The sequence below is a fragment of the Hypoxylon fragiforme genome (assembly GCF_022984875.1).
Source record: "Hypoxylon fragiforme strain CBS 206.31 chromosome Unknown GGS25scaffold_8, whole genome shotgun sequence".
NCBI classification, from domain to species: domain Eukaryota; kingdom Fungi; phylum Ascomycota; class Sordariomycetes; order Xylariales; family Hypoxylaceae; genus Hypoxylon; species Hypoxylon fragiforme.
The window spans coordinates 1862594-1890069 of NW_026054763.1; the positions used below are offsets into that span (position 1 = coordinate 1862594).

The following is a 27476-nucleotide window of genomic DNA, read 5'->3' on the forward strand; positions in this document are numbered from 1 at the left end:
CCTACTACACTACTTACCACGTATGTAAGTTGTACACAAACAAGCCTGTGAATCCCTAAGTGCTTGCATATATGGTCTCTCGGCCGCCACAGCGACGTCATACGCGGCCACCTAGGGCCACCCAACCCTCCCATCAATGGGTCAACTACTAGCATTCCCGCCGCCTCGACCACATCGACGACGACGACGTATATTACTCACCGTAGGCACCGTCTTCACCCTCCTAAGCATCACCTTATTGCGTCACCCTCACTTCGACCCCTCCACCATCCCATTCCTCGGTAGACAACCACAACAACCACCCACCATGAACGTAGAAACCACGAACCAAAGCCACGACACCCAACACCACCCCTCCCTCCTGCACCCCCCTCTCCTCGACTCCCTCCCCTCCTCCGCCCTCCCCAACCCTGACTCCCCCTCCGGCCCCCGCCTCCTCATAATCGGCGACGTGCACGGCCAGCTCTCGGCGCTCGACGCGCTGCTCTCCAAAGCGGGCTTCTCCTCCGAGCGCGGCGACCACGTCGTCTTCACGGGCGACATGGTGAACAAAGGGCCCGACAGCCCCGGAGTCGTGGACCGCGCAATTGCCATCGGCGCGTACGGCGTGCGGGGCAACCACGAGGATCGCGTGTTGCGCGCGTGGGATCGGGAGCTGAAGAGGAGGGAGAGGAAGGATAAGAAGAAGGGGAAGCATCATAGTAAGGGGATTGATGAAGAGGAGGAGGAGGAGGAGACAGAAGACCAAGAAGAAGAGGGAGTCGAAGGAGAAGAACTCGAAGCGCAGCGCAAGCGCCGAAAATCCGAAAAGGCCGACCTCGCCACCGCCCTCAGCCTGTCCCCCCAACACATCGACTGGCTCGCCTCTCTCCCCGTGATCCTGCGCGTCGGCCGCGTGTCGCCTCGCTTCGGCGACGTCGTCGTCGTCCACGCCGGCCTCGTCCCCGGAGTCCCGCTCGAGAAGCAGGACCCCCGCGTCGTCATGACCATGCGGACGCTCATCTCCTCCCGTTCCCTCGTCAGCTCAGACATAAATTCCACCACCCCTACTACCTCGGAGTCTTCTTCCGAACCCAAGATGCTCCTAATGCCCAGCGAAGGCCGCGAGGGGCGCCCCTGGTCCAAGGTCTGGAACGAGCTGCAAAAAGACAAAACCAGAAAAAACAAAAAGGGGAAGGGTAAGGGGAAAAATGAAAAGGAGAAGGGAAAAGATGGGAAGAAGAAAAAGGGAGATCCAACACCAACAACAGTCGTCTACGGCCACGACGCCAAGACCGGCCTCAGTGTGCGCCGCTACGCCATCGGTCTCGACAGCAGCTGTGTTCGGGGCGGCGACCTCACGGCGGTTGTTTTTGAGCCTGCTGGTGCTTCTGCTCTGCATGAAGAGCACGACAACGACAACGACAGCGAAAGCGAAGATAACAGCGCCGATCCCAACCGAGAAACACTCCTAGAACTACGCGGCGCCACTAAACACGGCATAAAGCATAGACTCGTCAGCGTGTCCTGCAAGGCCGGTATCGACTCTGTCGATGACAGTCAGAAGGACAGGGAGGGGAAGGGGAAGGGGAAGGAAGACAAACAGAGCAAGAAGGAAGATAAAAAGGAGAAGCACAACCACAAGCAAAAGGGGAAGGGGAACGAGGGTAAAAAGGAGAACAAGGTAGAAGAAACATGGGAAGACTTATAACTACATGTATGTATGTATAGATGCGTTGGACTGGATGCTTTGGATTCGTTACTATACATATACATATAGGTACGATCCGGACACACATACATACTCGTTTGTTTAAGATGAAGAAGGGGTGGGTAGCTATGTAATGTTACAGTCTGGTTGGATGGGTACCTACCTACATTGTAGTAGGGAGGCGAAAGGCGAAAGGCGAAAGCGAGAGCTGCATGATAGGTACATACATGTACATCTGCAGTAGACAATGGCGGGTTTGATACCAATCGCATATGTATCATGATGTATGTAGGTACATACCTACCTACATACATACATACTAGGTACTTGGATGGGGGGTACTATATACGTGCCTACTTCCATTGATCCTATAGCGACGGCGTTTGGCAATTTCTACAAATTAATACAATATTGAACAATGATAATTCACCAATCTCACTACCAAACACATATGTAGCATCAAGACATAATATGATCATGAATCAACTCTATTTTTTTTTCTTATTTGACTACCTAATGGACAACGCCCAGCAGAACGCAGAACGCAGAACCTGCCAATTTTTTTTCTTCTTGGACCATGTTAGATTCCGTACCAATCAATGATGGATGGATGCCCCGTAAAAAAGCATCGCGGGAACGAGACGAGAGAGGCTGAAATTTATTATGCATTCTAGAGACCTCTTAAAAACAGCCGGTTTCTCTATGCAGTAGCAGTCATCTGAAACTCACTTCCACGTCGGTGTAGTGATTTATGCGGAGATCTTCTCCTTGATGATGTCCTTAAGAGTGACGGCGTCAGCGGCGAACTTGCTGATACCCTCACGTAGCTTCTCAACGGCCATTTGCTCCTCGTTGAAGGCGAAACGGAAGAGGGGCTCGTCGTTGATGTACGACTTCTTGGCGATGTTAAGAGCGGCCGCGCCAGAGGCGTCGAGCTTCTTGGGAACTGGTGCAGTCGAGTTCAATAGCTCCTCAAGGAGGTTAGGCTATAGATATATTGAGTTAGTCTCGTCAATCTGAGATTTGTCTAATAGTAAGGAATTGCTCACGGAGATGGTAAGGTAATCACAGCCGGCAAGCTCGGTGATCTCGCCAATGTTTCGGAATGAGGCACCCATGACGATAGTCTTGTAGCCGAACTTCTTGTAGTAGTTGAAGATGCTCTGGACGGACTTGACACCGGGGTCCTCCTCCTTGGAGTACTCCTTCTTTGTGGCGGCCTTGTACCAGTCGAGAATACGGCCGACGAAGGGAGAGATCAGGAAAGCGCCAGCCTCAGCGGCGGCAATAGCTTGAGTGAGCGAGAACATGAGAGTAAGGTTGCAGTTAATGCCATGGTCACGCTGTAGGATCTCAGCGGCCTTGATACCCTCCCACGTTGAGGCAATCTTGATTAGGATACGGTCCTTGGAGATGCCTTGCTCCTCGTAGAGCTAAAGAGAATCTCGTATTAGTATTGTTGCCATATAGATCTTCCATGTGGTTGAGCTAATGACGTACGCTGATGATGTGCAGGGCCTTGTCAACGGAGGCCTTGGTGTCGAAGGAGAAACGAGCATCCACCTCGGTCGAGACCTTGCCGGGAATGATCTTTAGGATTTCCTTGCCGAACTCAACCAAAAGTCGGTCTAGGGCAGCATCAACTTGGCTGTCAATGTCTCCACCCTTGGCCTTGGCATAGTCGACAGCAGAGTCGATCAGTTTGGCGTAGTCGGGCTTCTTGGAAGCGGCGAGAATAAGAGAAGGGTTGGTGGTCGCATCTTGCGGCTTATACTTTCCGATGCCTAAGATATTTTGTCAGTATTGCTGATTGGACGACGAAAGACGTTGTGAGCTGATCCAGTTGAACGGAATCAATTGGTAGATTTCGTATCGGGGCCCACGGCTGGGTTGGAAATGCGGGATATACTGACTGGCAAAGTCACCTAAAGAGTATTTCTGTCAGCTTCCTTTATTCATTCTTTCAAAAAAATTGATAGTATTTTGACTTACCAGAGTCACTGACAACGACCTAATTATCATAACAAACCAACGTTAGCAAATATTCCATGTTGAATATCAGATTATGTGATAATCGTTTTTAAATGTTCACAAAACTGCGTGGAAGAGGAGGGTCCAGCGTATCCGCCCAATCTTGAAAATCTCACGATGGAGGGGCCATGACGACTGAGGGGTAAAAGCCAAAAGGTCAAAGGTAAGTGACCAAAGAAATACTTACAGTGCCAGTGCTCTTGAGCTGGTCGAGTGAGGTAGACATATTTGGGTTTGGGTATTATGATATTCTAGGGAAGTTGTAATAGAAGCAGTCACGATAATGGTATAAAGAACAATGGGAAGTATGAAGTAGTAAGTTTCCAGATCTTCAATTTACGTTGTAGAATTTTTAATGTTCAAGGTCGGCAGTACATAGCAGGTGACTAAGGATGTTGGGGAGGAATTCTCCTTACTACATATTACAACATTTTGCCTATGATGATGGCGATGGCGGGGCAACATCTACATAGTTACCTACATGTACCTTACTATTAGTGACCTTCCCCTTAGTAAATGTAGGGACTTGGGATTTACTGGAAGCGTCATATGCCCACAGTGACTATGCGAGTACCTGTCACATCGCCTAGTTTCATACCCACCTACATGTAGTTATGTGTATTGTACCGTGTACCTTAGTAGTAGGATACTTGCACCAGTAAACCAAGCGGAGCACCTGATTTTCTTTCTTTTTTCGCCCCGAATTTCCTTAACTATGTACCTACTAGGTACTAGTAGTATGTTGCCCTGAAAGCTTCAACGTTTCTTTGCCCCTCCACCCGCATCCGCCGATCCGTTTATCGAAAGTCGCCTTCAAGATTACAAGGTTGCAAGGTTCAATGTTCCCGTTAGCATCAAGTCTACTGCAAGTCTTAAATCAATAACACCCTCCAGCTACAGTCTACTAGCCCTAGGAGAAGGGTCATGTATTTCTTTCATGGCTGAAATTCCTCCAACAAGGTTCTTACTCAGCTATATGTAACCCAACAGCTCAAGTTGCCATATCGAGATGTGTCACCCTTCCACGTGTGATTTCTATTGACCACCAGGACATGACATGACATGAGAGTCTGTTTGATGCCCTCCGCCAAGACATATTCCACGACATCAAATGCCTCACATATATGTATCTACATTCATACATACACACATCTTTTATCATAAGGGGTCCTGCCAGTCATTATCCTCTAATACATATCAATACGTATCTTCCCTTTGGCCCTACATGTATAGCTTGGCTAGTCTCTTTGCTTAATGATTCAGGCGGACGGGCCGGCCGGTGCTTCATAGGTGTACATTATAATAGTACCTGCGTTAGCAGTGATTGGGAAACTTATGATAAAGCACACCTATGGTTATCAAAGTTCTTGGTTTTCCTACCCATGCAGAAGAAAGAAATCTCGGCGACTACTCTATCGGGGTAGTACACAAACAGAAAAAAAATCCCGGTATCAAATGGTATAAGAAAAAGCTTAGTTAAAGGACACCTGTGAAAAGTCGCCATGAAAGTCATCGTACTACTAAATTCATGTTCAGTTCGAACTCCCTTTTTGACGTAGTTAACCAAAAAGCCAACCCATGACGTTGTCCACCGATATGGCATAACTCAGGTTCTGGAGTTTGGGAATACGAATGTTCACATATGTAATCGGTCGACGGTCGTTGCCATCTGCATAGGACAAACACTAGCATGTTAGATCATCCGTAGATTGGATGTATTTAAACAGGGGCCTAGTGGTAGTTAATCGCACACCAGGACACAACGACATATCACAATCATCATTTCCCTTATATAAAAAGCACTGGTTTGAGGTCAGATTAGACATTGTTTATGCCATCCCCTTTTTATAAAATTTACCGTAGACCTGGCCCATGTATATATCTTGATTTTTTCCCCTCCCCTGAAGATCCTGTGCCAAGAGGTAACTCTCAAGACTTCATATGCCATCATGCCATGCAACGGTGCAAAAGATGCCGCCGATTTTCAAAATCAAGAAATTCCGAGCAAAATGAGATCGGACTTGGGAATGCCTCTGGTGAGTGAGAAGCCAAGGGGGGGCTGCTTAGTCTTCAGTAATATCACCATATTCCCACATACCCAAGCGGTCAGCCTTTGCCTGGGTCTCGACCTCACGCAACTTTTTGAGCACCTCCTCAGATGCGCGGCCCCGCTCCCACGCCTTCAGCTTCTTGGGGACCATGGCGTGGCCGTTAGCCACAACCTCCTTGTTGATCGAATCTGCAAAGGTCGTGCCCGCCTTCTCGTCGAACAATGTGATATAGCTAAGGCCTTCTTTCGAGTCGACGAAGTCAAAACTGGCTACCAGCGTTCTGCCGTCTGTCACTTCATTGATAAAGTGCAGAGCGTCATTGAAATAATCAGACGCGGTCGGAAGCTGGATGAAGGACAGCGCTGCGTCCGTAGCTTGCGCCTTGAGCTTCTGCGTTGAAAATTGCGGCTGATCCAGTGGTCGGAGGCTAGACCACGGGACCTTCTCGCTGTTACCGTAATCGACGAAGAGAACCTCGGCGACCTTGGCCGTTCGATCATTCGAGCGCACACGCGCACGGTACCACTGACCGTCAGCAGAATACTTGGCCGCGACAAACTCGCCCGTCTTTGGAGGGTTGGCTAGGGGTTTGTTGTTCTTCGAGTCGAGGTGGAATTTCTTGAACTCGTTCATCATGACTTCTAGTGCTGAAGTTCCCTTACCAATCTCTTGGATCTTGAGTTTGCCATTTGAGTCGATGTTAGTGACGACGACCTCCCGATAATCGGCGGCCTTCTTGTCCAGCGGCGTAGCGTCATTCGAACTTTCCACGGGCGCGTTTTCTTCTTCGGCTTCTTCGTCTTGTGAGGGGTCCCAAGAGTGCCACATGCCTTTGCGTCCCTCTTTAGCACGCTTCTCGGCAGCTAGCAGTTCGCTGGCATTGCCGGCCTTCTCTGCCGAATACTGATGGACAGATGCGAGGCCTTCTTCAACTAATATTTTGGCGAAGCTTTCGCGGTTGATATATAGATCACCGATGAAACCACCAACTTTGTCTATGTCGTGGACATCAATTTCGCAGTCGCGTTGATTACACCGACGGTTAGCAAGTTCAAGCGCTTCTTGTCCAAATGGTTCCCCCTTTTCTTGGGGTAATCGGGGTGCGCGTGGGGCACGGACACCGGCGAGCACCATGGTGAGCTTGACACCTTCCCGGGGAACCAGGACAGTAAATCGAGAACCGGCTTTGCAGAAATCGACTATGGCTGGCACCTTCTTTTGACGCGAAAGAGTAGAGAGTTGAATCTTTGCTTTTTGTACCGATTCCGAGACATCAACGTACGTTCTAGCCTTGGACGGTTTTCCAGACCACATTCCCTTCTTTTCTTCCTTCGCAGTCTCCTGGGCCGCAAGCAATTCATCATAATTTGGGGCTCTATCGGTATCATCTTTACGGTGCCGAATCACGGAGCACCAGCCGTCTTGAACCAACTGGAGGTTAATGTTCTTGCCCTTCTCAGTTATTGTCGCCACATCGCGGGCCTCGAAGTCGTCATTCGCAGGCCGATGTCCATCGATTGATACCTTGACATGCTTTCCAATGAGCTTCTTTCGGAGATATTCTTTCGCTTCATCTCTGAAAGGAGCCTCCGACGGCTCGTTGGTTCTAGGACCTCGAACACTGCTAAGATTGATTCTCTTTTCGGTACCGTTCTTCGTACGAACAAATATCGCATCGGCTCCTTGAATTTTTGAGACAATCATGTCAGACGAACTGCCTCCTTCGGCCTTGGCGACGTGATCCTTGTGCAGACGTAGCTTGCTAGCCTGGGCTTTCTTTTCAGCCGCTCGGAGAGAAGCCATCTTCTGCCCTAGCAAAGTAGAATGGAAATCGTTGCACCTTGCTAGTCCATCGGCGAGTAAGAATTCCGCAATGCTACCTCGGGGATGTAGAATAGACGCAATGAGCTGTCCTTGCGGACTCGTGCCAACTATTTCGACCTTGACGTCACGTTGGAGCAATCTTACTTCGACGTATTGTCGCGCTTCGTTTCCAAATTCCTCAGCTGGCTGAGTTTGGCCGGTGGACTGGTTAACCCTCTCCGTAGTTGGTGTTCGAATACCGGCGACAAGTGTCATGACCTGCAAGTGCTTCTTGTCAGACAACTTCAGGCGCATGAGCAAGCGATCACCGCTCAAGACGCGCTCAACGATGCCGTCAACAGTTTTTCCCTTCCATTGGCCCATATCGAGGGAACTAATGTCGTTTTGGACTTCGATCACCCCACCAACGCCTTCCCAAAGTCCCTTTCCTTCGGTCCTAGCTTGCGTTTCCAATGAGCGAAGTGTTTCAAGTCGTTGCAGAATTTCCTCGTCCTCCTCTTTTCGGCCTGCGTCTTCTCTAACTTTCAGCCAGCCAGCCTTGACTGACTCGTCCGGTAGCTGAGTTCCATCCTTAAGCTGGGCGATGCCGTACTCCTTTCCAGATGTAGGGATGGTGTAGAGGATGGTGCATTGAACAGCCTTACCAACGACATGGCTGCGCAAGTAATCCCGTGACTGAAAGGCGAATGGCTCGTCGCCCTCTCTTTTTAGATGAGGGCCGGTGACAAATGCCAATGAGAAAATTCGTTCTGCACTCGGATTGTTCTGGCTGGTCAGGACCAGAGTGTCACCGCTCAGGACGGACTTCACGTTAGCAAAGAATTGTTTCGCCATGTTGCCGGTAACGAAATTGATTAAGGCGATAGGACCAGAGAGAGGTAGACAAGGAGTGTGGGAGTTCCCAGAAATCTGTTTAAAATAGTTAGAAAAAAAAGGAATGCCAAAAGGTGATGGTGCATAGATTAGTAGATATGATTTGATAGCGCATCTTGGTATTGTTTTAGAGAAGGAATCGGCTTATATGTGTAATAGTGCAGCGAGGAATATGATGATGCTATATTATATAGTGATAAGATGCCACCCGAGTATCCAGTATATAGGTGAATCACCATCAAAAGAATAATACGTGTGTTTGTGCAGCTTTATACCTTTAAATGAAGCTGAGCTCAGCTGAGGACATCATCCTCACCACGAACAAAGCCACCTAAGAAGCGAAGCTGCTTGATACTACCTATTAGGTTAGGTACCTAATAGGTCAATATCATAAACAAGTGATATGTCATATCACTAGCACGAACGTAGTTCTCAAGCTTGCGTTACCTGTTCATGCATGCTGGCGAAGTGTGTGGCAAGGTGGGAAAAGGTATATGGATGATGAATGATCCTAGACCATGTGCAGCCCGGGGAGCTACATGATCAAGCTACATGATCAAGGCGAGGGACACAGCCTTTGCGCTTGCTTGGTAATGACAGGCAGGTCCGTTGGGTGATGCAAAAAAAGAGCTAGGGGTATTGGATAGGAGCTTGATTGGGGAGGGATCTGGATCTTGGGTGTTCAAAAGGTTGGCTTTAAAGGAGAGGTGTTGCCAGTGCTGTTATAGGTTATGTGTTAAAACTTACCTAGCGTAGGTAGGTATACTTCAAGTTCTTAGATAAACTTGATAGTATTATGTTGTGCGTGTGTTGTGAGTGTAGAGCATTCAGATTTGAGTGCTAGTAACCCAAGTGTAAGTTTAGATGAAGCCAATACTTCAGAGTCTCAATTAGAAATCCGTTGAACTTAAGCTCAAATTCCCTAAAATGCATATGTCGTGTGCGCTTTCGAATTTGACAACTTTCATCAATTTGTGGGGAAGTCCAAGCTTTGACTCGTGCTCGTGGAGAGCTGGAGAACCAAAAGCCTAAGGTAGTTAGTACTATGTACTTGTACTGTGTAGTCCCTTAAGCGAACATTGAAGTGAGGGGAGGTTCAATGTTGCTATCATGTACCATGTAGTAGGTACTAGGTACAATGCATATGACTACCTAGTACCTCTGCTATCTAGGCTGCCTAGGCAAGGGCAGGTATATTTATAACCAGTACTGTATCTCCTGGACTTATGACTTTGAAAGGGACATACAGCATAATGCACATATTGTCAACTTAATAGTTGCAAATGAATATAGTTACTAGGTGGAATATCGACAACAAAATCCCCGAAATGGGTCAATGGAGGTCAAGAATGTTGAGAGGGACCGAGATTTGGAGAGATGGGTCCATCAGTGACGTGATTTGCATCGCTACTCCACAAATAGCATTTAGCATTTAGCTACCTGGTCAGGAAGGAGGGGCAGTATGTATACGCAGACTTCATTGTTACCTACGACATGATATTTTTACTATTTTGCTATACCTCTATTACTAGTAGTACATACTAGTAGCACATACTAGTAGTAAGTGATTGCATATGTGGCAATGGTTTCAATTACGCAATTGGATGTCAGTCATCAGCAGGCAGTAATATTGTGTGCGATAGAGTGACATTTATTTTCAGGAGCTATCATCAACCGACTATGCAGCGTTCAAACCCCCTTTAGTCAAACTGGATTACCTATTATCTTCATTTTCATCTGGAAGATACTTAGTTGGAGATGCCAATAACACCTAGAGAAACAATCTTCGTTAGTTTTGATTTCTTTCAATAGCAAATGGCAGTTATGTAGATATCTTACCGCACGCGGGTCGGGTGCCAGCATTGCCAGTCTTGAGAGACTCCTCGTTACCACCCTTGCCGAGATCATCCGTACCAGAATGGCAGACGACAGTTCGCTTCATCTCAGGTTAGCATACGCTTCTTAAGTATGAAGAATGCGTAGAGTGAATATCCATGTTACTTACGCCAATAATGCTCTCGGGGCCAATTAGCTTAACGAAAGAGTCCTCGAGAGAACCCTTGGCGTTGCCTTGAGCATCAGTAACAACGTTTCCGAGGTCACCGACGTGGCGAGTCTCATCGACTCGGTCACCATGGGTCTTGCCATGGGGGTTGACTAATTTCGGGATTAGCCATTTAACTTTGACTCGGATCGACACCGCATCTTAGAAGCCAAACATACAGTGAGGGCCGGCGGATGTGCAGCCGTTGGTGTTGTCACCAAAGGTGTGGATGTGCATTCCACGCTTGGCATTGGGGTCATAACCGGTAATATCCCATGAGATGGTAGTAGGGGCAGACTCGGAAGTCTGCTCGAAGGTGACGGTCCCGCTGACCTTAGAGTCACCACGGACGACAGCAACTAAAAAGAAGACATTCGAGGTTAGCAATGACTCGGGCCACCATAAAACATCTGAACTCAAAGGGCACATATGGCAGGGGATCTGCAGGAGAGAAAGCCCCGACATGGAGTAGAGGAAGCTTCAGTGCTCCTAGACGGGTCCACGGTAGGTACGTATGATTCCCAGTAGTCTGGTTTGGCTTATTGCATAGATCATTTCCCGCGTGTAGTGTCCAACAAGGTGTTCCAACAAGGTGCTCATCTCATCGCAGTTTTGGTGCACAACAGGGTGTACTAGTTGAAGAAAATGCGCTCAATCGTGCTCATGCAGCCATGCTCAATGCGGAAATGATGGAAATTGATAGTTTAAATACCGGGGACTCTTCCACGTACCTGCTTTGACCATTTTGACTACTTTTATATCTTTTTATGTGTTTGGGACAATAATTCTTGATGAAATTCGTTGATTCGGAGTGGTGGGATGAACGTCGATTTTTCGAAGAGGGGAAGAAGAAGAGGGGAGCTTACTTCCCTCTAATTTGTATTTGAAGAGGAGAGGGGATATCGGACGGAAAGCCTGTAACCGGCTATCATTGCCCTTCTCCTACCACCGACTAAAAGCCGCACAGCAGCACGTCTTACATAACCTGCTTCGCTAGGCAAGAGCTTTCTTCTTTAATAGCATTAAACCGCAAGCACGCTATCCAGAGAGCTTAGGGTACCCTAGGTAGGTAGGTACTGTACTAACTGCGTCGTACCTATATTTGTCCAGGTGGGGGGGTTCTTCCTTAGAATGCTATAGAAAATGGTCGTTAGCCCCGCACGCTGCCGTCATAATATCGGTACATTCATGGATAGTATTGCTTAGGTGGTTGCTTACAAATGATATCATTTTCCAGATAGTTATATGAAAGTCGGTTTTATCACTAGATTCGGACTTAAATAGCGTTTATGCTAGAGCGAAGACGGAGCTGGACGTTTTTTGGTTCGAAATACACAATCCTCTCCTGAATCCTCTCCTGCTCTGGGAATTTCCTGTTCTGGTAGTTTGCGCTTATTTTATAGCAAGAGACTATATGGTATTAACAACGCTGAACCAGATCCCATTGTCTTTTCTTAGCCTCCAGAGAATCAGCATTATGTTGCCCTGTTACTGAAGCATGCTGCTGAGGAGACCTGGGGTAACACTTCGTTTAGATCACGTCATGGCCATAATAGTTGTGATGAAGTGGTATGCGACAGCTGTGAGTGTCGGAACCGACACCAATTCAAATTATGCCCAGTTTCCTGAGCCACTTTGTACGCGTGCGAGTCTTTATAATATTTGATAACAATTTATACATGCCCAGGTGTGTTGTCGTTCTCGGTATATGATAGTGCCGTAGGTTGGGGGTGGAGGAATATAGAAAGCACATGTTTGTAGCTTAGGTCTATACCATCGTATGTCCAATATTTCGTCTATGTGGTCTGGCCGAGTTGAGAGGCTCATCACTTGAGACCAAGTAACCGCCACAGGATGAAACGAACCAAGCAGTTACTAGTAAGACAACCTTTGCTTTAAGACATGTCCCGAGCTTCGTCGTTGTAAGCATTATTATGTAGTATGTACTATGTAGTTGAGTGTTGATTATTGAAGCATCACAACCATATCGATTGCTGTGTACGTTACCTAGTAGTATATCAAGTATTGCGTCGTTGTATATCTACTCGAGAAGTAGCATAGCACTTGTTATTTAAACATCGCGCTCAAAGAGTTGAATGGCGATTTTTAAGATTGTGACGAAAGACACGAAGAATTATAAGAATGCTCAACTACCAGGTACAGAAGCCTATTAACTACCCTAGACATAGCTTCCTTGCATTGCTAGGCGCATGAGTAGCTCGCAGGATGTAGAGGGTAAGGTTCCGGCATTCGAAGTTGCCGCGTAATACAGTCGGCGAGGAGTCCAGAAGTAACATCTGAAGTTTACCTGACAAGGCGAAATTCTTTGCATTCATCAGCTGAACTATTGCGGCTTAGTTTTATTGCAATAGCCTATGAGAGGGAAAGCCTTTGGATAAGTGCCAAGATATGCGACGACGGACATGTGTAACGGAAGCCCACACTCTTAAACAGCTGTGGCAGTCGAAACTGACGTTCTAGACTCGTGAATCTCGGAATATGCTTTACGCATATGTGCGGCTCATGTCACATGGTTGATAGGGGGGCTTCTTAGTTTGAGGTATGATCCATGATGATTAGCATATGGCTTGGGGGATCGGGATCTAGTTTGACACTGGGGGCCATGACGACATTTGTAACTGTTTCATTGCTGTCGAAAGTTCTGCGCGGTACAACGTAGCAGTTGCTATGCAGATTGGAGGCTACGCAGATTTCTAGAATAGATGGATATCTATCAGTAAAAAAAACATTGAAATCCTGACTGTACTGAGACCTTGTACATAGGTATATACATGTACCTGGAATCCTGGATATGCAAGTACCTATGACATATGTAGGTAGGTACTAGGCATGCAATATACAATATATAATTATTATATATATGTATGCTAGACCAAGGCGACGACGGGCCTTCAAATGTTTGTTATTTCTGGCATGGGCGCGATATTTATCCACCCTTGAGATTCGGGAAGTTTGCACAATACCTACCAACATAGCAGGTAGGCATGCGGTCCACTCGGCGCCGCATCAATCAACCGGAATCAACCGGTTGTGAAGAAACTGAGGATACCGAAAATTAGACTGGAGCCCGTTAAATTTAGATCACCCGCTCAGCCCTACGACGGACGGTATGCGGTCCTATGCGCGCTAATAGGTATACAGAATTAACCATCTAAATATCCCCGAACGGGACAATTAGCCAATCTCCTCGAAGCCGTAATAACGGATGAGGACCAACTGCGGGCCATGGGGTGGTTTGTAAACAGTTCATGAAGGGAGAATGGCTTGGCAATAACGAAGATAAGTTAGATATAGGACAGGTAAGACGTGGCCACGTATTACTGGAGATGTTACTTGTATAGTTGTTGCATATGATGAAGCCGATCCGGATATGCCGAATTGTTGTGTCAAGGGTCTACTACCTATGGGGTAAGTAGGTAGATAGATAATAGGTAATTAGATAATAACTAACTGAGCTCATGAGTAAATCTGCAGAGTAGTTATTATTGTCAATAATTAAGTACATGGTTATTATAACTCATAGAAATGATCCTGTGTAGATTCTTGACTGCTCTCGTACTTAGGCGACTAATTTCCTATCTTGAGAAGCCCAATCTTCACAAGCAAAGTAGTAATATGGTATGGCACTCTTTGGATTCGCCAAGGAATAAAGGAATGTCGTATAACGTATGATGGTGATATTATTGTAGGTAAGTAATGTTACTTGCTACCGTTGAGTCGCGATTGGCTATTCGCCGACAGCTCAGCTCGGGCACCAGCTGTCGGGATTCACGGTCCTCACGGTCCAAGCACTTTGATAGAGGAGGATTTACTACCTTCATGTAACTTTTATCTTACACTCGCAGGCCCTTCGGCTCGTTATGCATGTGCAAGTACATACTCTCCAGGGCTTTTGATCTGATTGAGGTCGATTATGGTGATTATTTGTATCACCTCATACACTACACGATAGGAGGTGTTCGTCTGCAAAATATGGTGCAAAATATGGAGGATATAATATATATATTCGTAGGTAGGTAGTTACATAGGATGGTTCCAGGTTCAAATAGTTTAATAGTCAATGTTATCTTAAATCTTGAGAACAGACGAAGAAGTTAAGGCACATGGCAGTGTTCTGGAAAGAGACACACTGTGACAAGGTCTAACCTAGGCAAGTAGTGATGTACTGTACCCCATTTTGTTTGTTCGATTTTAAAATTCGTCGTCTTTTGGTGACAGGGAGACCATATGTATCTAACCTAGTATCTACAAGGGTATCTAGGGTAGGTATGTATTGTACATAGTACTGTAGGTCAAACTCCCTGGTTTGATTTCCCCTCCCCTTCCTCTCCCTTTGTAGGAGATCATAAACAATGCAGAATATTGTCTAAAATCATGAAAAACCATGAAATTCAAGACAATGATCTCATACACTAAAGATTGATTGTCGCAGTAGAGCTCAGCCCTCTTAAAAGCCTCGATGCTGCATAGTGAGTTGGTAAGGGTTGTGGCTTAGTTAGCTTCTTTGTGATTTAACTTCGTCGGGTTCAGTTAGCACATGGACAGGTTAGGATAGAAAACAGGGGTCAACGGTGTGCTAGGTTAAATAGGTGGACCTTTAATGGAGAAGGACTGACCTGCCGCAAAAAGGTTGCCGTTAAATCCCACATCGCACAACCCGCACTTTGTGTAGTGTACATGTGCTATGTATGTGTATCCATGGATAGTGTAGTTATGTTGTACTACTACTACCATCTGCATCCTACATAGTACAGTATGTAACTTATGTATGTATTGTACAATACAATTCAAATGTTGCCTGTAAATGCACCGGACCATGCACTTACCGTCCCTCCCCAAAAATTGTACAGCTGGAGAAGCTGCCCCCAAATGTTCAATTCGGCCCAGCCCACCTCAAGCAAACTCCTAAATAATCCCAAATCATCTTATCCACTTCCTTCAAAACCTCCCTTCACATAACCTTGTCTGCCTTAGACCTACCTAATGGTCCTAATCATTTCTTAACCTTTAAGCCGCACGCACACACACCTATACAGTAAAGAAAGAGGGAGAGAAAAAGAAAGAGAGCACAAAAATGGTTCTGCTCATCCTGACAATTTCTATCTCCTATTAACCTAGCAGCTACCTAGATACCGTTGACTCCCTGTCTGGCTTTGTATCATTATACAATTTCTTTCTTTACATTCAAGTTGGCTTTGGCCTTTTTTTATCAAGACGGAAATCTTGGATACTTCTAGCCTCGGGAGGTGGTAGAGTTTTGCGACTACCGTTTGACGATTGACTTTGAAGCGTTGGGTTTTACCGGCCTACAATAAACTAAACCCCTCCATTTCGGATAATCGACAGTAGTATATTCCAGGCTTGCCTATTGTTCTATGGAAAGCCTTCACGTCGTACGAATGCCTTTCATTTTCATCGTTTAGCGTTCTTCGAATTCCCGGTCGACAAACTTTGTTGCTTGACCTCCCGAGTTTTTTGAAATTCGAGAGTTTATGAAGAGGATGCACTCTGTCGAATTCGGGCCACAGTAGAGTTTTAATCCGTCGAGATTATCAATGCGACATTACCGTTAAACTCAATTTCTTTAATTTCTGGGATTCATACGCGAGATTCGGCCGTTGCGCGACGATTCTTGGCTGTGCCGCTCATCATGTCGTTTCGAGATAACGACCAGCGCCGCTACGGCCACATTCCTCCTGTTCAATATCCTATCGCAAATCGGTCTCCACAAGACCAGTCGTCTTACCCGACCCGTCAGCCAAGCTTCAACAACGGCGATGATTCTGGCGGTTTTGCCTCGAATACAACTCGCACAAGCTATCAACCGACAGTGAACACGTCTGTTGCAGGGCTCGGTAGCCGTGATGAGCTGTTCTTAGCAAGCCCGACCGATACTAGTAGACCTAACTATGGCAATTCGAACGTCGCAATGGCCGGATATCAACACCACCATCAGCCCCAGACGCCGCCTACGCCATCAACCTACAACCCTCAGGCATTTGCTCGCCCTCAATCTACCGTAGTGCCCTATCTCCCACATCCGTCGCACAGGCGGACACATCAAAATCTGCCTCCTGCTCCTGCTCCTGCTCCTTATAGTCCTACTTCGACGACAGCTAATAGCTTTGCGCCCGCTCCATACAATCCTGCTGCATATTCTGGAGCACCGGCACCTCCTCAGCGTCAGCCAACTTACACCGGCTATACTAATAATTACAACAATCAGTCTTATAATTCACCAGCAGTAAACCAATCGCCTTATTTTCAATCTCAGCTTACATATGCCTCTACGAATGCCCAGCAAGCACAATCGTCTCCTCCACCAGCTCCTTACGGTGCCGGCTACGATCAACCCACATATAGCTCGACTTATCTGTCTGCTACAAATTCAGTAGCCCCGGCCCATACCACCAATTACGATTCCTCGCAAACACGATATTCTCCGACTCCTTCGAACGATGACGACGCGACACCACCTGCTACGTTTTTCCACTCGTCCGACTCCTCTACAACCTCGCTGGTACCGTATCCAAGTCATTCGCAAATACCTGTAGGCCCGAACTACTCTGTCAACGATCCGCATTCGTTTTTGAATGGTCCATCCAGGTCCAACTCGGTAGCATCGCCTATCCCTTCGCCTTCAGCCTATTCGCAACCAGTGACCGCCTTGGCTCGACATCCAACTAACGCACCACTGCCAAGTCGCCCCGTCGATGACACCGCGGACGAGCCCTTTCCAACTAATGGTGCTTTAACACTTGATATATCCCGAGAGTACGCTGCGCAAAATAATATCATGCAGGATATTGAAGCAGAGCTTGGAAGGAGAAGGAATGGCTCGTTGACCAACCGGCCATCGGGATTGGATCAACGCAACGGGTCTTTACCCGAAGATGACCTTCAAAATCTCCGCCGGCTAACATCCAACGCGAGCTATCATTCAACTGCCACAACACTCACTAACCAAGAAGAGCCCTCTGGGGTGAATCGGTATTCCTCCAATGCATCGACGTTAAACAAAAATCGTTCCACCGATCCTTACGCATACGAAGGAGACAACGGAGATGAAAGCGATCCTGAGGGTGCCGCTGGGGCCCAGGCATTGCGGCAAGCAGAAGAAGACGATCGCCTATTTAGTTCAACTTACATACCATATTTCGGTCCGCCGGAGGTTGCCACCCTCCCGACTCACAAGGAAGAGCCAAGCAGTGACAGTGACTATGCTGCTGGAATGGACCTCGGGCTTATGGGTGGTGGTTACGCAGGAAATGTTACCTATGGCAACGAAATTGGATCGCCTCCTGCCTCCGACATCGTCGCCGAGGAGACCCAGGCTTTGCCTTCCCGCATTAATCATACGTCTCAAAGAAGTCATGGGAGCAACAAGTATCCTGCTTTTCAGGAGGCTGACGTAGACTATGAGGGCACTGGAGGCTTACAACAACCATCGGCCCATCGGTTGAGTTTTGACGAAGGAGATGAGCATGTTTCTCTTCATTCAAGACAAAGTGGCAGTGATTCTCCTCCCAGAGAAGACTATCCGGATATGTTTTATCACCCTGGTCTATCGAATCGGCCACTCCCTGCCATTCCCGCTGGATCGGATAGCAGCTCAATGCTGTCTGTTCAGTCACCAGCTCGACCTGAATATCAACACGGATATTCTCTCAGTGTAGATGCACGTCCATACACTGGACCAGATGCTCAGTATGGACAAAATGCCCAGCAGATACAAGTGGAACGCTCTATTTCGCTATCGAGTCACAGTACCTCGCCTATCGTTCAGCCACCCGGCAGGTCAAAGACTGATGCCGCCGATGAGCGAAACACGCGATTAAAATATCTAAGAAATCACCAGCTGGTTCCTAATCAAGCATTGCCATATGATGGTTATGAAACTGGCGCGGCATCGTCTATAAACTACGATGTCATAACCCTCCCAAGCGGCCGGCGGCGGAAGTTTCAACCGGAAAAGCTTACCGTGGTTGATGTTCGTAATTGTGCAGAGCCATGGGCTTTGAGTGGCATTGCCAGATGGATTCGAGAAATGGCTGACGGTGAACCTGACTTAAAAAGAAAGACCCTCGAAGACGGCCTGGTCAGATTGTTTTGCCTGAAAGTCCCCACGATGAACGTTGCGGATGCTGAAGCACTTAGTACACAGGTCGCGGATTCCATGTTGAAAGCTGGCATTCTTGTTCCCGAGGAGGAATGGCTTAAGTTCGGTCCCGGATCTATATCTGGTGTGCTATGGCAATTGATTGGTTCCGGCTGCTACGCGCCGAAGTTACATGAATATGACAACGATGTAACTGGGCATGAGGTACCTGTAAGATGCTATTCGCATCATTGCAACAGGACTCTAAAGAAAGCGAACCTGGACGATTTCATGTCTCATGGAGTTAAGACTTTCGACTGGTCGACATATTATAATATGACAAAGGAGAGTATAGAGGGCAAGCCAAAGAAAGAGGTTGGACGGCAAAATGTCTTGCACGAAATTATCACGTCAGAAGAAGTTTACATGGACCACCTTGACGTGCTCAGGGTTCTCTACCGAGACCAGCTCCTTCATGCACAACCCAAGATTATTGCCGAAGGCAGGCTCGATAAATTTGTTAGCAATGTCTTTGGGAAGGCCGATGCTGTCCAGCAGGTGAATATGGATCATCTATTAGCTCAACTGAAATATCGACAAAAAGAGCAAGGCCCTTGGATTGTGGGCTTTAGTGATATCTTTAGAGAATGGGTTAGAAAAGCTAGGACAGCGTATGTTGAATATGCGTCCGCCTTCCCATACGCGCGTTATCAAGTGAAGAAGGAAGCAGAGAGAAACTTCTTATTTCGACAATTCTTAGAAAACAACCGAGCCCACCCTCGTTCTCAGCGCCTCGACTGGACAAGCTACCTCAAAGACCCCATCACACGTCTGCCAAGATATTCGCTTCTCCTGGAAACAGTACTGAAGCATATGGTTCAAGATAGCGAGGAAAAAGCAAATCTGAAGAGGGCTATCGAGGAAGTTAAGTTGATGACTCTCGAATGCGACGCAAAGGTAGACGAGATGCAAAAGAAGGTGACGATGATTGAGTTGGACCAGATGCTTGTTCTCCGACCTGGTTTCCATGCCGATCTTCACTTGGATCACCTCGGTCGCGAGCTCATACTTCAAGGAGACCTTCAACGGATGAGCTCAAAGGGTGTACGATGGGTTGATACGCATGCCCTATTATTTGATAACTACTTGATTCTCGCAAAGCTAGTTATATCAAGAGATGGGAGGCAAGATAGAAAATATGATGTCTCGAAAGAAGTGAGTAACTCTTTTATCTTGAACTCTGACATCTACTAATAATCCTAGCCTATTCCTATGCCTTTGCTGTTCCTCGAAAGTAGTCAAGATGACCCAATCTCTAAACAAAAAGGCATCGCTACTCCATTGACGCGGGCAGCGAATCCTCCGCCGGATAGCAAGATGAGCAAAGTGTCAACGAACAACAGTGATCGGCCTGGTCTGGATCATGCGGCTACGAACGCGTCTACTGGCTCCGGAACTGTCACTAGATTGAACCCTGTTAATGTAGGGGATAACGAGGGTAAAATTCTTTATCCCTTCCGTATCAAACATCTAGGACACGAAGTGTATACTCTTTTTGCTCAATCAGCCCAGACACGACAAGATTGGTGTGATAGAATCATAGAAGCAAAAACGCGCCACGCCAAGGCCTTGCATGCTCAAAATGCTGAGCCGTTCCGGTTGCGAGTAATGTCTGACAGTGCTTTCGCTTACGACCCAGTTGCGGCCATCGGCAAATATGTTGGGGGGGTGCACATACGTGGGACTCCTCTTGATAGGGCTATTCGAGACGTGGAGAAGACATGGGGTTCCGGCCGCGGGCCTCCTCCAATTTCACGGGCAGGCGTGAACTGTGCTACTGGGTTTACGGCCTTCGGCAAGAATATGGTTGCAGTGGGAACGGACGCGGGCATATGCGTATCAGCGGTTAGCGACTCAAGGGGTTGGATTAAGGTAAAATAACCTACACCTTACGCGTGAAAATACGATGGATTTATTGCTAACTACTTTTCTAGACTGTAACAACTACTCGAGTCACACAAATCGCTGTACTCGAGGAGTTCTCTGTTGTTCTCGTGCTGTCGGAGCGGAACCTTGTATCTTATCCTCTAGAAGCTGTGTCTTCTACCTTTTCAGGGGCAGCTAACGACAACCCTCGTCGTTCTCCTCAGAGACTGGCAAAAGATGTATCGTTTTTCGCGACCGCCCGTATGAAAGATCGGATGCTCGTATTTTACAAGAGAAAGGAAAATCTGCATAGTACTTTTAAGGTGCTTGAGCCCGTCTTTCAGAAAGCAACGGAGAAAAAATCCCGACTATTTGGAGGTAGCCGAAAAGCGGGCGTAGGAGTCACCGAAAGCTTTCGAGACTATGACGAGTTCTTCTTCCCTACGGAATGCTACTCGCTCAATATTTTCCATACATACATCTCTGTCGCTACGGCTAGAGGCTTTGAGCTTTTGACTCTCGACAAGAAAATACCAATGTCAATTCCCGACGTTAGGCAGCCTGCTATTGCCAATATTGCAAACCGCATCAAGGATCAGCGACCTTTGGGCATGTTCCGCCTTAACGACCAGGAATTTCTCTTAGCATACGAGGACTGCGCCGTATACGTGGATAAGTACGGTGATGTGAGCCGTAGCGTCATCATGGAGTACTCGGGCAAACAAAAGAAAGCCAGGGGTGCGACAATGTATGGGCAATACTTACTCCTTTTCAACGAGGACTATGTCGAGGTGCGTAACGCCGAGAATGGGCGACTACGTCAGATAATTGCTGGAAGGGACGTCAGAGTGTTAGACTATGGTGTTCGAGGACCAACAGGGGGCTCTTCCAGCGCAAATGAAAACAGAATGCCAGCCCATGTCGTAGATAATGGGCCCGACTCAAAGGGCACTGTCAAGGTATGCATGGCGCACCCGGAGGTTGCAGGACAGCAAATTGTTCTGGAAATGTTACTTAATAGCGGGCACATGGAGAAATGAGAGGTCACGAAATGGTACGACATGGCAATGATCGAGACGGAGACTTGCAATAATGAGCACTATCTGACTTGTACTGCATGATCACAGTTGAGTATTCTTGGGGTTGGTAGGGTAAAGAAGGTTGCATATTTATTTCTACGGCACGCATCTGGCGCGGTCGAGCGTCTTCATTTCAAATGGATATCCGGCCAGATTTTGCAGGCCATGTTCCTTTTTCGGATCTACTACTAGTACCTATTAGAAGGGAAATTCTTTAATAATTGGTGTTCTATGCGGACTGGTGAATGCTGTGAATGACTGTTGCTCGAAACCTTCATAAACTGAATATATGGTAACCTCAGGTAATGAGTATATATGGCTGCCTCTGACAGCATGTCCTCGGTAGATTTGATTGGTGTTGATGTTCAGTTCGTGGTATTTCTTCGAGTTGAAAGTTGAAAGAGAAATGCCAGGCAATAATCAACAGATTGATACCTATGCTTGTTAGAAAGGACACACACTATTGCATATGCCATCCTTAATATGAACACACGTTTTATAATAAAGCTTTCCCCCTTAATCAGTTTGATGTCTACCTACATATAATGTAATACCTATAACCAATACGAACTTTGATATAGTACTTCTTCCTACCTCCCCGCCAAATCTTCCAGCAAAGACTATCTACATACCTACGTGACATGCTATACTAGGTAACTAGATAGCTATTAGTGTTAATGTCTTCTTCATCGCTACGACTCGCTACCTGCCTAGGTGCATTTAAACGTCGTCATCGTCGTCAGCTGTCTTCTCCACGATGAAGTACTTGTCGCGACCTGTCTTGGGATCGACCTCATGTTCAACTGAGAAAGGAGTGAGTTAGTTATATAGTCTAGAATAGAGGGAATGAAATATGAAATGCGGCAACTTTACCGGCAAGTTTGTTAATGTGGCCGATGATGTTCTCGATCTGGGTGTCCTTCTTGTTGCGGTCCTTGCGGCCGAGGTTGTTGATCCAGGAGAAGCTGTTGAGCGCAAGATAGACGATGGCGATGAAGATGAGGACGCCGAGCGAGTACGCCCACACGACCACGACGGTGACGATGTCGGTCCACCCGTTGTGCGAGTTGCGGAAGTGCGTCGTCGGCGTGGTCTCCATCAGGCCTCCGCCGCTGCCGGACAGCCAGCCGAACAGGGCGAAGATGGTGGCGAGCGCGTCGACGCCGAGGATCGCGAACACCAGCTGCCACGACGGCCACGTCTGCCCGCCGCGCGTGACGAAGATGAGCCAGTTCTCGGTCAGGGCGACCTCGAGGAAGAGGATCTCCTGGATCGACCCGAAGTTCTGCACCACGCCCCCGTTCGTCAGGAACATTGTGCCCCGCATGATCCACGTCCCCGCCGCGAGCAGCGAGCCGAGGATCACGCTGATGACCCAGATCTTCTTCAGCTGCCACTCGACGGGGCGCGGCTCGACGTGCGCGTTGTCGTAGGCGACGGCGACGGTGGCGAGGTCGGCGAAGAGCGCGATGAAGACGATGAGGTCCGGGCGGATCGTCTCGTTGATGATCACCATGGAGGTCGTGAGGTAGATCTCCAGGTGCAGGCAGAGGGCGATGCGGTATTGCACGTAGGCTTTCATGCGTTGGAAGATCTGTGACAAGTTCATGATTAGTTTTTATTCTTCTTTTTTTTTTAGGGTTTTTTTTTATAAACGGTATGTGCATGACAGCTTGTGGTGTAGCTTGGGTATACATACCTGGCGAGAGGTCTTGATAGACAAGATAATAGTGCTAAGACCGGGAGCCAGGAACACGATATCGGCTGCTGCTTGGGCGGCCTCGGATGATCCTTCAACGGCAATTCCGCAGTCGGCTTTCTTAAGAGAGGGTGCATCGTTTACACCTATAGAAGTAGTAGGGGATTACATGGTTAGCAAGGGATAATTTCGCGTAGAACTGCTATGCTATTTCTGAAAAGGGGGGTAAGGACGGGATGGAATGGGATGGTCAAGACTTACCATCACCCGTCATAGCCGTCAACGAGCCACGCTGCTGCAACATCTCCACGACCTGGTACTTGTGCTCCGGAAACACCTCTGCGAACCCGTCCGCGCGCTGCACCAGGTCGTGCTGGACCGTGCCCGTCAAGCCGCTGTGGATCAGCTTCTCGGAGTTGTACACCTTCGTGCCCAAGCCCAGCATCTTGCACGTCTCCTTGGCGATGGCGATGGCGTCGCCCGTCAGCATCTTGACGGGCACCCCCAGGTGCGCCGCCTCGATGATCGTCTGCGCCGTGTCCTCGCGCGGCGGGTCGAACATGGACAGCAGGCCTAGCAGAGTCCACGTCTCGTCGTTCTTCTTGTAGGCTACGCCTAGGGAGCGGAAGCCGCGCGCCGCGAACTCTCGCGCTTTCTGGTTGTACAGGACTCGCGTCTCCTCGCTGACGTTGGCCAGGTTGACGATGGCGCGAGGCGCTCCTTTGGCGCACACGTACCGGTCCGTGCCGAGGTGGCACTCGGTGGTGATGCGCTTGGAGACCGGGTCGAAGGGCGTGAACTTGTCCGTCACCCACCCCTGCCGCAGGATCTCGCGGGCTTTCGGGTAGCGTTTTAGTGTGGAGATGGTCACCTTGTCGATCGGGTCAAGCGTGGCGATGTTGTGTGATGAGGCGAGGGCGGCGACAGCCATCATGAAGTTCACGTCTTGCCCTTCGGCTACGTAGGGCTCGCGGATGCTGAGTTTGTTCGCGGTGAGGGTGCCGGTTTTGTCGGAGCAGAGAACATTGACGCCCTAGTGGATGGTGTTTTTGTTAGTAAAAGAATATTCGAGTCTGGCAAGTATATACTTGAAAAGGGGCTAACCTACTGCTAAGGATTCAATAGCCGTGAGTTTCTGGACGATGGCCTTTTGCTTTGCCAGGTAGGCGGCACCAACTGCGAGGGTCGTGGTTGTCACCACCGGAAGACCGACAGGGACGCCGATGATGAGCAATACTAGAGTGTAATGCAACAGATTCTGGACATTCGGCTCCGCGATCTTGAGGTGGTGGAAGAAGCCGCCGATCCACGCGACGAGAATCCAGAACATGACCAGAACCAAAAGCGAGGTTCCGATGCTGTCCATGACGGCCTTGAAGTGGCCCTGGTCTTTGGCACCTTGAACCAGGGACGCGGTGCGCCCGACGAAGGAGTACTTGGCGGTGGTGGTCACGACGGCGTAGGATTTTCCGCGCTTGCAACCCGTGGTGTAGTACAGCACGTCGCCCATGTATTTGTCCACGGCGAGCGACTCACCGGTGATGGCGGACTGATCGCAGGCTACTAGGGGGTCACCGAAGTGGATTGACTCTTCGTAGTCTCCCTCATCGTCCTTCTCGTCGCCCTTTGACTTGTCCTTCTTTCCGTTGGTCACCTCCTCCTCGCCGCCAAATTTGTCTTCGTTTCTTAGCTCCTTGAACTGCTCGAAGTCTTGAGGCCGGGCGTAGTCGCAAATCAGCTGGGCGTCGCCTGGGACTGTTTGTCCTTCTTGGATGATGACCTAAATATACGGTTAGCTTGGCGATGCGTTTTAAAAGGGTAAAGACGGAAAAAAACACAAACTTACAATATCGCCTGGTACCAACTCCCTAGCTAAGATTTGCTCTTCGTTACCGTTGCGTATGACATGTGCCTTCATAGCAATATCACCCTTCAAACTTGCTACAACGTCCGCCGCCTGCTTCTCCTGGTAAAACCCCACAAAGGCGTTGAGACAAAGAATGCCAATGATGACACCAAAGTCGATCCAGTCGCCGAGACCTACGGCTAGTAAAGCCGCGATCTCCATAACTAAGAACCGCAATTGTTAGGTATTAATCCAGAATACCTAGGCAGTTGCCAACACGAATAAACGGGCATCAGCAGGAGGGGGGGAAGAGGGAAAAAGCTTGCTCACCATAAAGAATCGGCCCTTGAAAGTAGCCCAGGATCTTGGCGAACATGTTCTCCTTCTCGGCCGTCAGCTCGTTGTAGCCGAACCGCCGCCGGCGCTCCTCGACCTGCGCGGTGGTGATGCCCGTGTGGATGTCCGTGTCGAGCCAGGAGTCCGGGGGTTTCCCGATGTCGGTGGGCTGCTGGCCCTCGACGCCCTCGCCCTCGCTCGACTTCCAGAACTGCCACCACTTGGGCAGCTTGCGCTTGCCGCTGCCCATGGCGCTCGCGAGACTCGCGCGCCGCTCCTGGTCGAAGTTCGTGATGAACCGGTCCAGCGCGTCGTACTCGTTCAGGTCCGAGCTCTTGGGCGGCTCCTTCAGCCGGTACTCCCCGAACCTGATGTGCTCGCCGCTCTGCCCCGCCCCCGATTGCCTGCTGTTGTTCCCTCCTGCGGCGGCGGCGGCTTCTGGACTTAGCCCTGTGCTTTGCCCCGCCCCCGCCTCGCCGCCGGCCTGCTCGGTCGGGTAGCTGGCGCCATTGGAGTGGCTGGCCCCCTGAGCTTCGACGTCGTCGGGCGCCACGCTATCCCCATGTCTTTGCTGGGTCAGGAAGTCCATATTGGCGAGTCTGAGTGAGTGGGTGCGTGCGTATGTGCGTGTGAATGTATTTTTCTTTTTTAGCACGGCCTTTCCTTAAGAAATGTTAAGGCTGGCTGGCTGGCTGACTGACTATCCTGGGCCCTTCTCTTCGGGTTGTGCGCAACAGATATCTCAGGTCAAAGCTAGCTAAGGAATTTGGGCTCAAGCCTCCTTTCCTTTGTCACACCTCTCGAAAAAGGAAGAAGAAGAGGAAGAGGAGGAAAATCCCGCAGCGGGAAATGAAAGGACAAAGACACAAGCCGCCCCCTACCCTTGTTTTTCTTCTCTTCTGCTGCTGCTTCTTCTTCTCGGATCTGACGTCCACACCATCTACCGGCCGAACACAGCAAGTAAGATTCGGCTAGGTTCAACTGTAATGTGCAACGAGGTCCCCTCACAGACTTTTCCCGCTCAGACTTTTAAACACCTTAGTTGAACGCAACGGCGAGGGATACCCAGGTAGGCAAGTGCTGGAGCGTGTCTGTTATGTTATCCATTGAGACAACACACGGTACAACTGAAAAATGTGCCGTGTAGAGACACTAAGTACGTAGGCAAATCCTTGAGATTTTTTTGCGCCCTTTTTACAAGAGTGAGAGAGGCATTTATTATTCCAAAATACCTCTGTCTCCATGTCTCTCTCCGTGTATGTCTCTCCATCTCTCACCGTTCTTCCCGCATCGGTTATCTCGCGACGCGAAAAGGGGGTAGGCCTAGAACAAGAGAGAGAAAGAATTTCATTGTCCGTAGCAAAGCCGTGAGGTGACACTGGGGTTGAGAAAAGCTGACGGCAGGAAGTCCAAAGGCCGTTCCGCCATTGGGCAGGTGAGGGATCCGGGCCATCCTAGCTTTGCGTGAGATTACGTAGGAGGCCGATATTTGAGTTTTTTTTTTTTTTGTCTTTATTCGGATCTCTGGGGTGTGTGGTTGAAGCGGTTACCGAGCAAGAGGAGGAGGAGGGACGTTGATGGAAGTTCGAGAACAAACAAACGAAAAACCCCGCTACATCATACATACCTAGGTACACACTTACTGCATACTGCATGCAGGGCAACTCCATGTATGGCAACACGCAACCCATTGCCCTTTTGCGAAAAGGGGGGACCATCCCCCGATAGCCATTAATCCCCGCATTACCGAAGCCCCCTCTAAGGCTCTAAGATGAAGGCTTATTGGTTCTACAGTCAATGTTCCTTGAGCCCGTTTGTGTGAGGTGAGAGACAGGAGAGTTACGGAACGCTCGGGGTGCTCTTCTTTTCTCTTTTCTTTTTCTTTGTCTTTTCTTGTTATTCTTCAACCCGAAACTGCTCAACTGCAGATGCAATAATACCCCAATCGGTCGAATCGT

At 48.5% G+C, this 27476-nt stretch overlaps 6 protein-coding genes across 6 annotated transcripts; 2 read left to right on the forward strand and 4 right to left on the reverse strand.

Annotated features, from left to right (window-relative positions):
- Window positions 1-136: 136 nt before the first annotated feature.
- On the forward strand, window positions 137-1690 carry GGS25DRAFT_524692 (Metallo-dependent phosphatase; the record flags this gene model as incomplete). Its single annotated transcript, XM_049264653.1, has 1 exon — window positions 137-1690. The coding sequence occupies one exon, from the start codon at window positions 137-139 to the stop codon at window positions 1688-1690; it is 1554 nt and encodes a 517-aa protein (XP_049113961.1).
- A 472-nt stretch (window positions 1691-2162) lies between these two features.
- Window positions 2163-4209, reverse strand: GGS25DRAFT_504027 (transaldolase). The gene is made up of 6 exons (XM_049262103.1): window positions 3909-4209; window positions 3683-3701; window positions 3604-3615; window positions 3191-3474; window positions 2740-3123; window positions 2163-2676 (listed from the first exon to the last, which is right to left on the reverse strand). The coding sequence occupies exons 1-6, from the start codon at window positions 3945-3947 to the stop codon at window positions 2440-2442; spliced, it is 975 nt and encodes a 324-aa protein (XP_049113962.1). The 5' UTR covers window positions 3948-4209; the 3' UTR covers window positions 2163-2439.
- A 1565-nt stretch (window positions 4210-5774) lies between these two features.
- On the reverse strand, window positions 5775-9159 carry GGS25DRAFT_418993 (uncharacterized protein). Its single transcript, XM_049258547.1, has 2 exons — window positions 8745-9159; window positions 5775-8505 (listed from the first exon to the last, which is right to left on the reverse strand). Exon 2 carries the CDS (start codon window positions 8428-8430, stop codon window positions 5785-5787), a length of 2646 nt encoding a protein of 881 aa, XP_049113963.1. The 5' UTR covers window positions 8431-8505; window positions 8745-9159; the 3' UTR covers window positions 5775-5784.
- A 775-nt stretch (window positions 9160-9934) lies between these two features.
- On the reverse strand, window positions 9935-11401 carry GGS25DRAFT_504030 (Cu,Zn superoxide dismutase). The gene is made up of 5 exons (XM_049262104.1): window positions 11245-11401; window positions 10693-10872; window positions 10475-10626; window positions 10309-10405; window positions 9935-10240 (listed from the first exon to the last, which is right to left on the reverse strand). The coding sequence occupies exons 1-5, from the start codon at window positions 11255-11257 to the stop codon at window positions 10218-10220; spliced, it is 465 nt and encodes a 154-aa protein (XP_049113964.1). The 5' UTR covers window positions 11258-11401; the 3' UTR covers window positions 9935-10217.
- Window positions 11402-15839: 4438 nt separating this feature from the next.
- Window positions 15840-22060, forward strand: GGS25DRAFT_419321 (CNH domain-containing protein). Its single transcript, XM_049258549.1, has 3 exons — window positions 15840-19847; window positions 19896-20564; window positions 20627-22060. The coding sequence occupies exons 1-3, from the start codon at window positions 16185-16187 to the stop codon at window positions 21596-21598; spliced, it is 5304 nt and encodes a 1767-aa protein (XP_049113965.1). The 5' UTR covers window positions 15840-16184; the 3' UTR covers window positions 21599-22060.
- A 297-nt stretch (window positions 22061-22357) lies between these two features.
- GGS25DRAFT_515560 (plasma-membrane proton-e) lies at window positions 22358-26107 on the reverse strand (the record flags this gene model as incomplete). The annotated part of the gene is made up of 7 exons (XM_049263094.1): window positions 22358-22440; window positions 22511-23231; window positions 23337-23482; window positions 23598-24369; window positions 24445-25116; window positions 25183-25406; window positions 25513-26107. The coding sequence occupies 7 exons, from the start codon at window positions 26105-26107 to the stop codon at window positions 22358-22360; spliced, it is 3213 nt and encodes a 1070-aa protein (XP_049113966.1).
- Between the last annotated feature and the right edge of the window lie 1369 nt (window positions 26108-27476).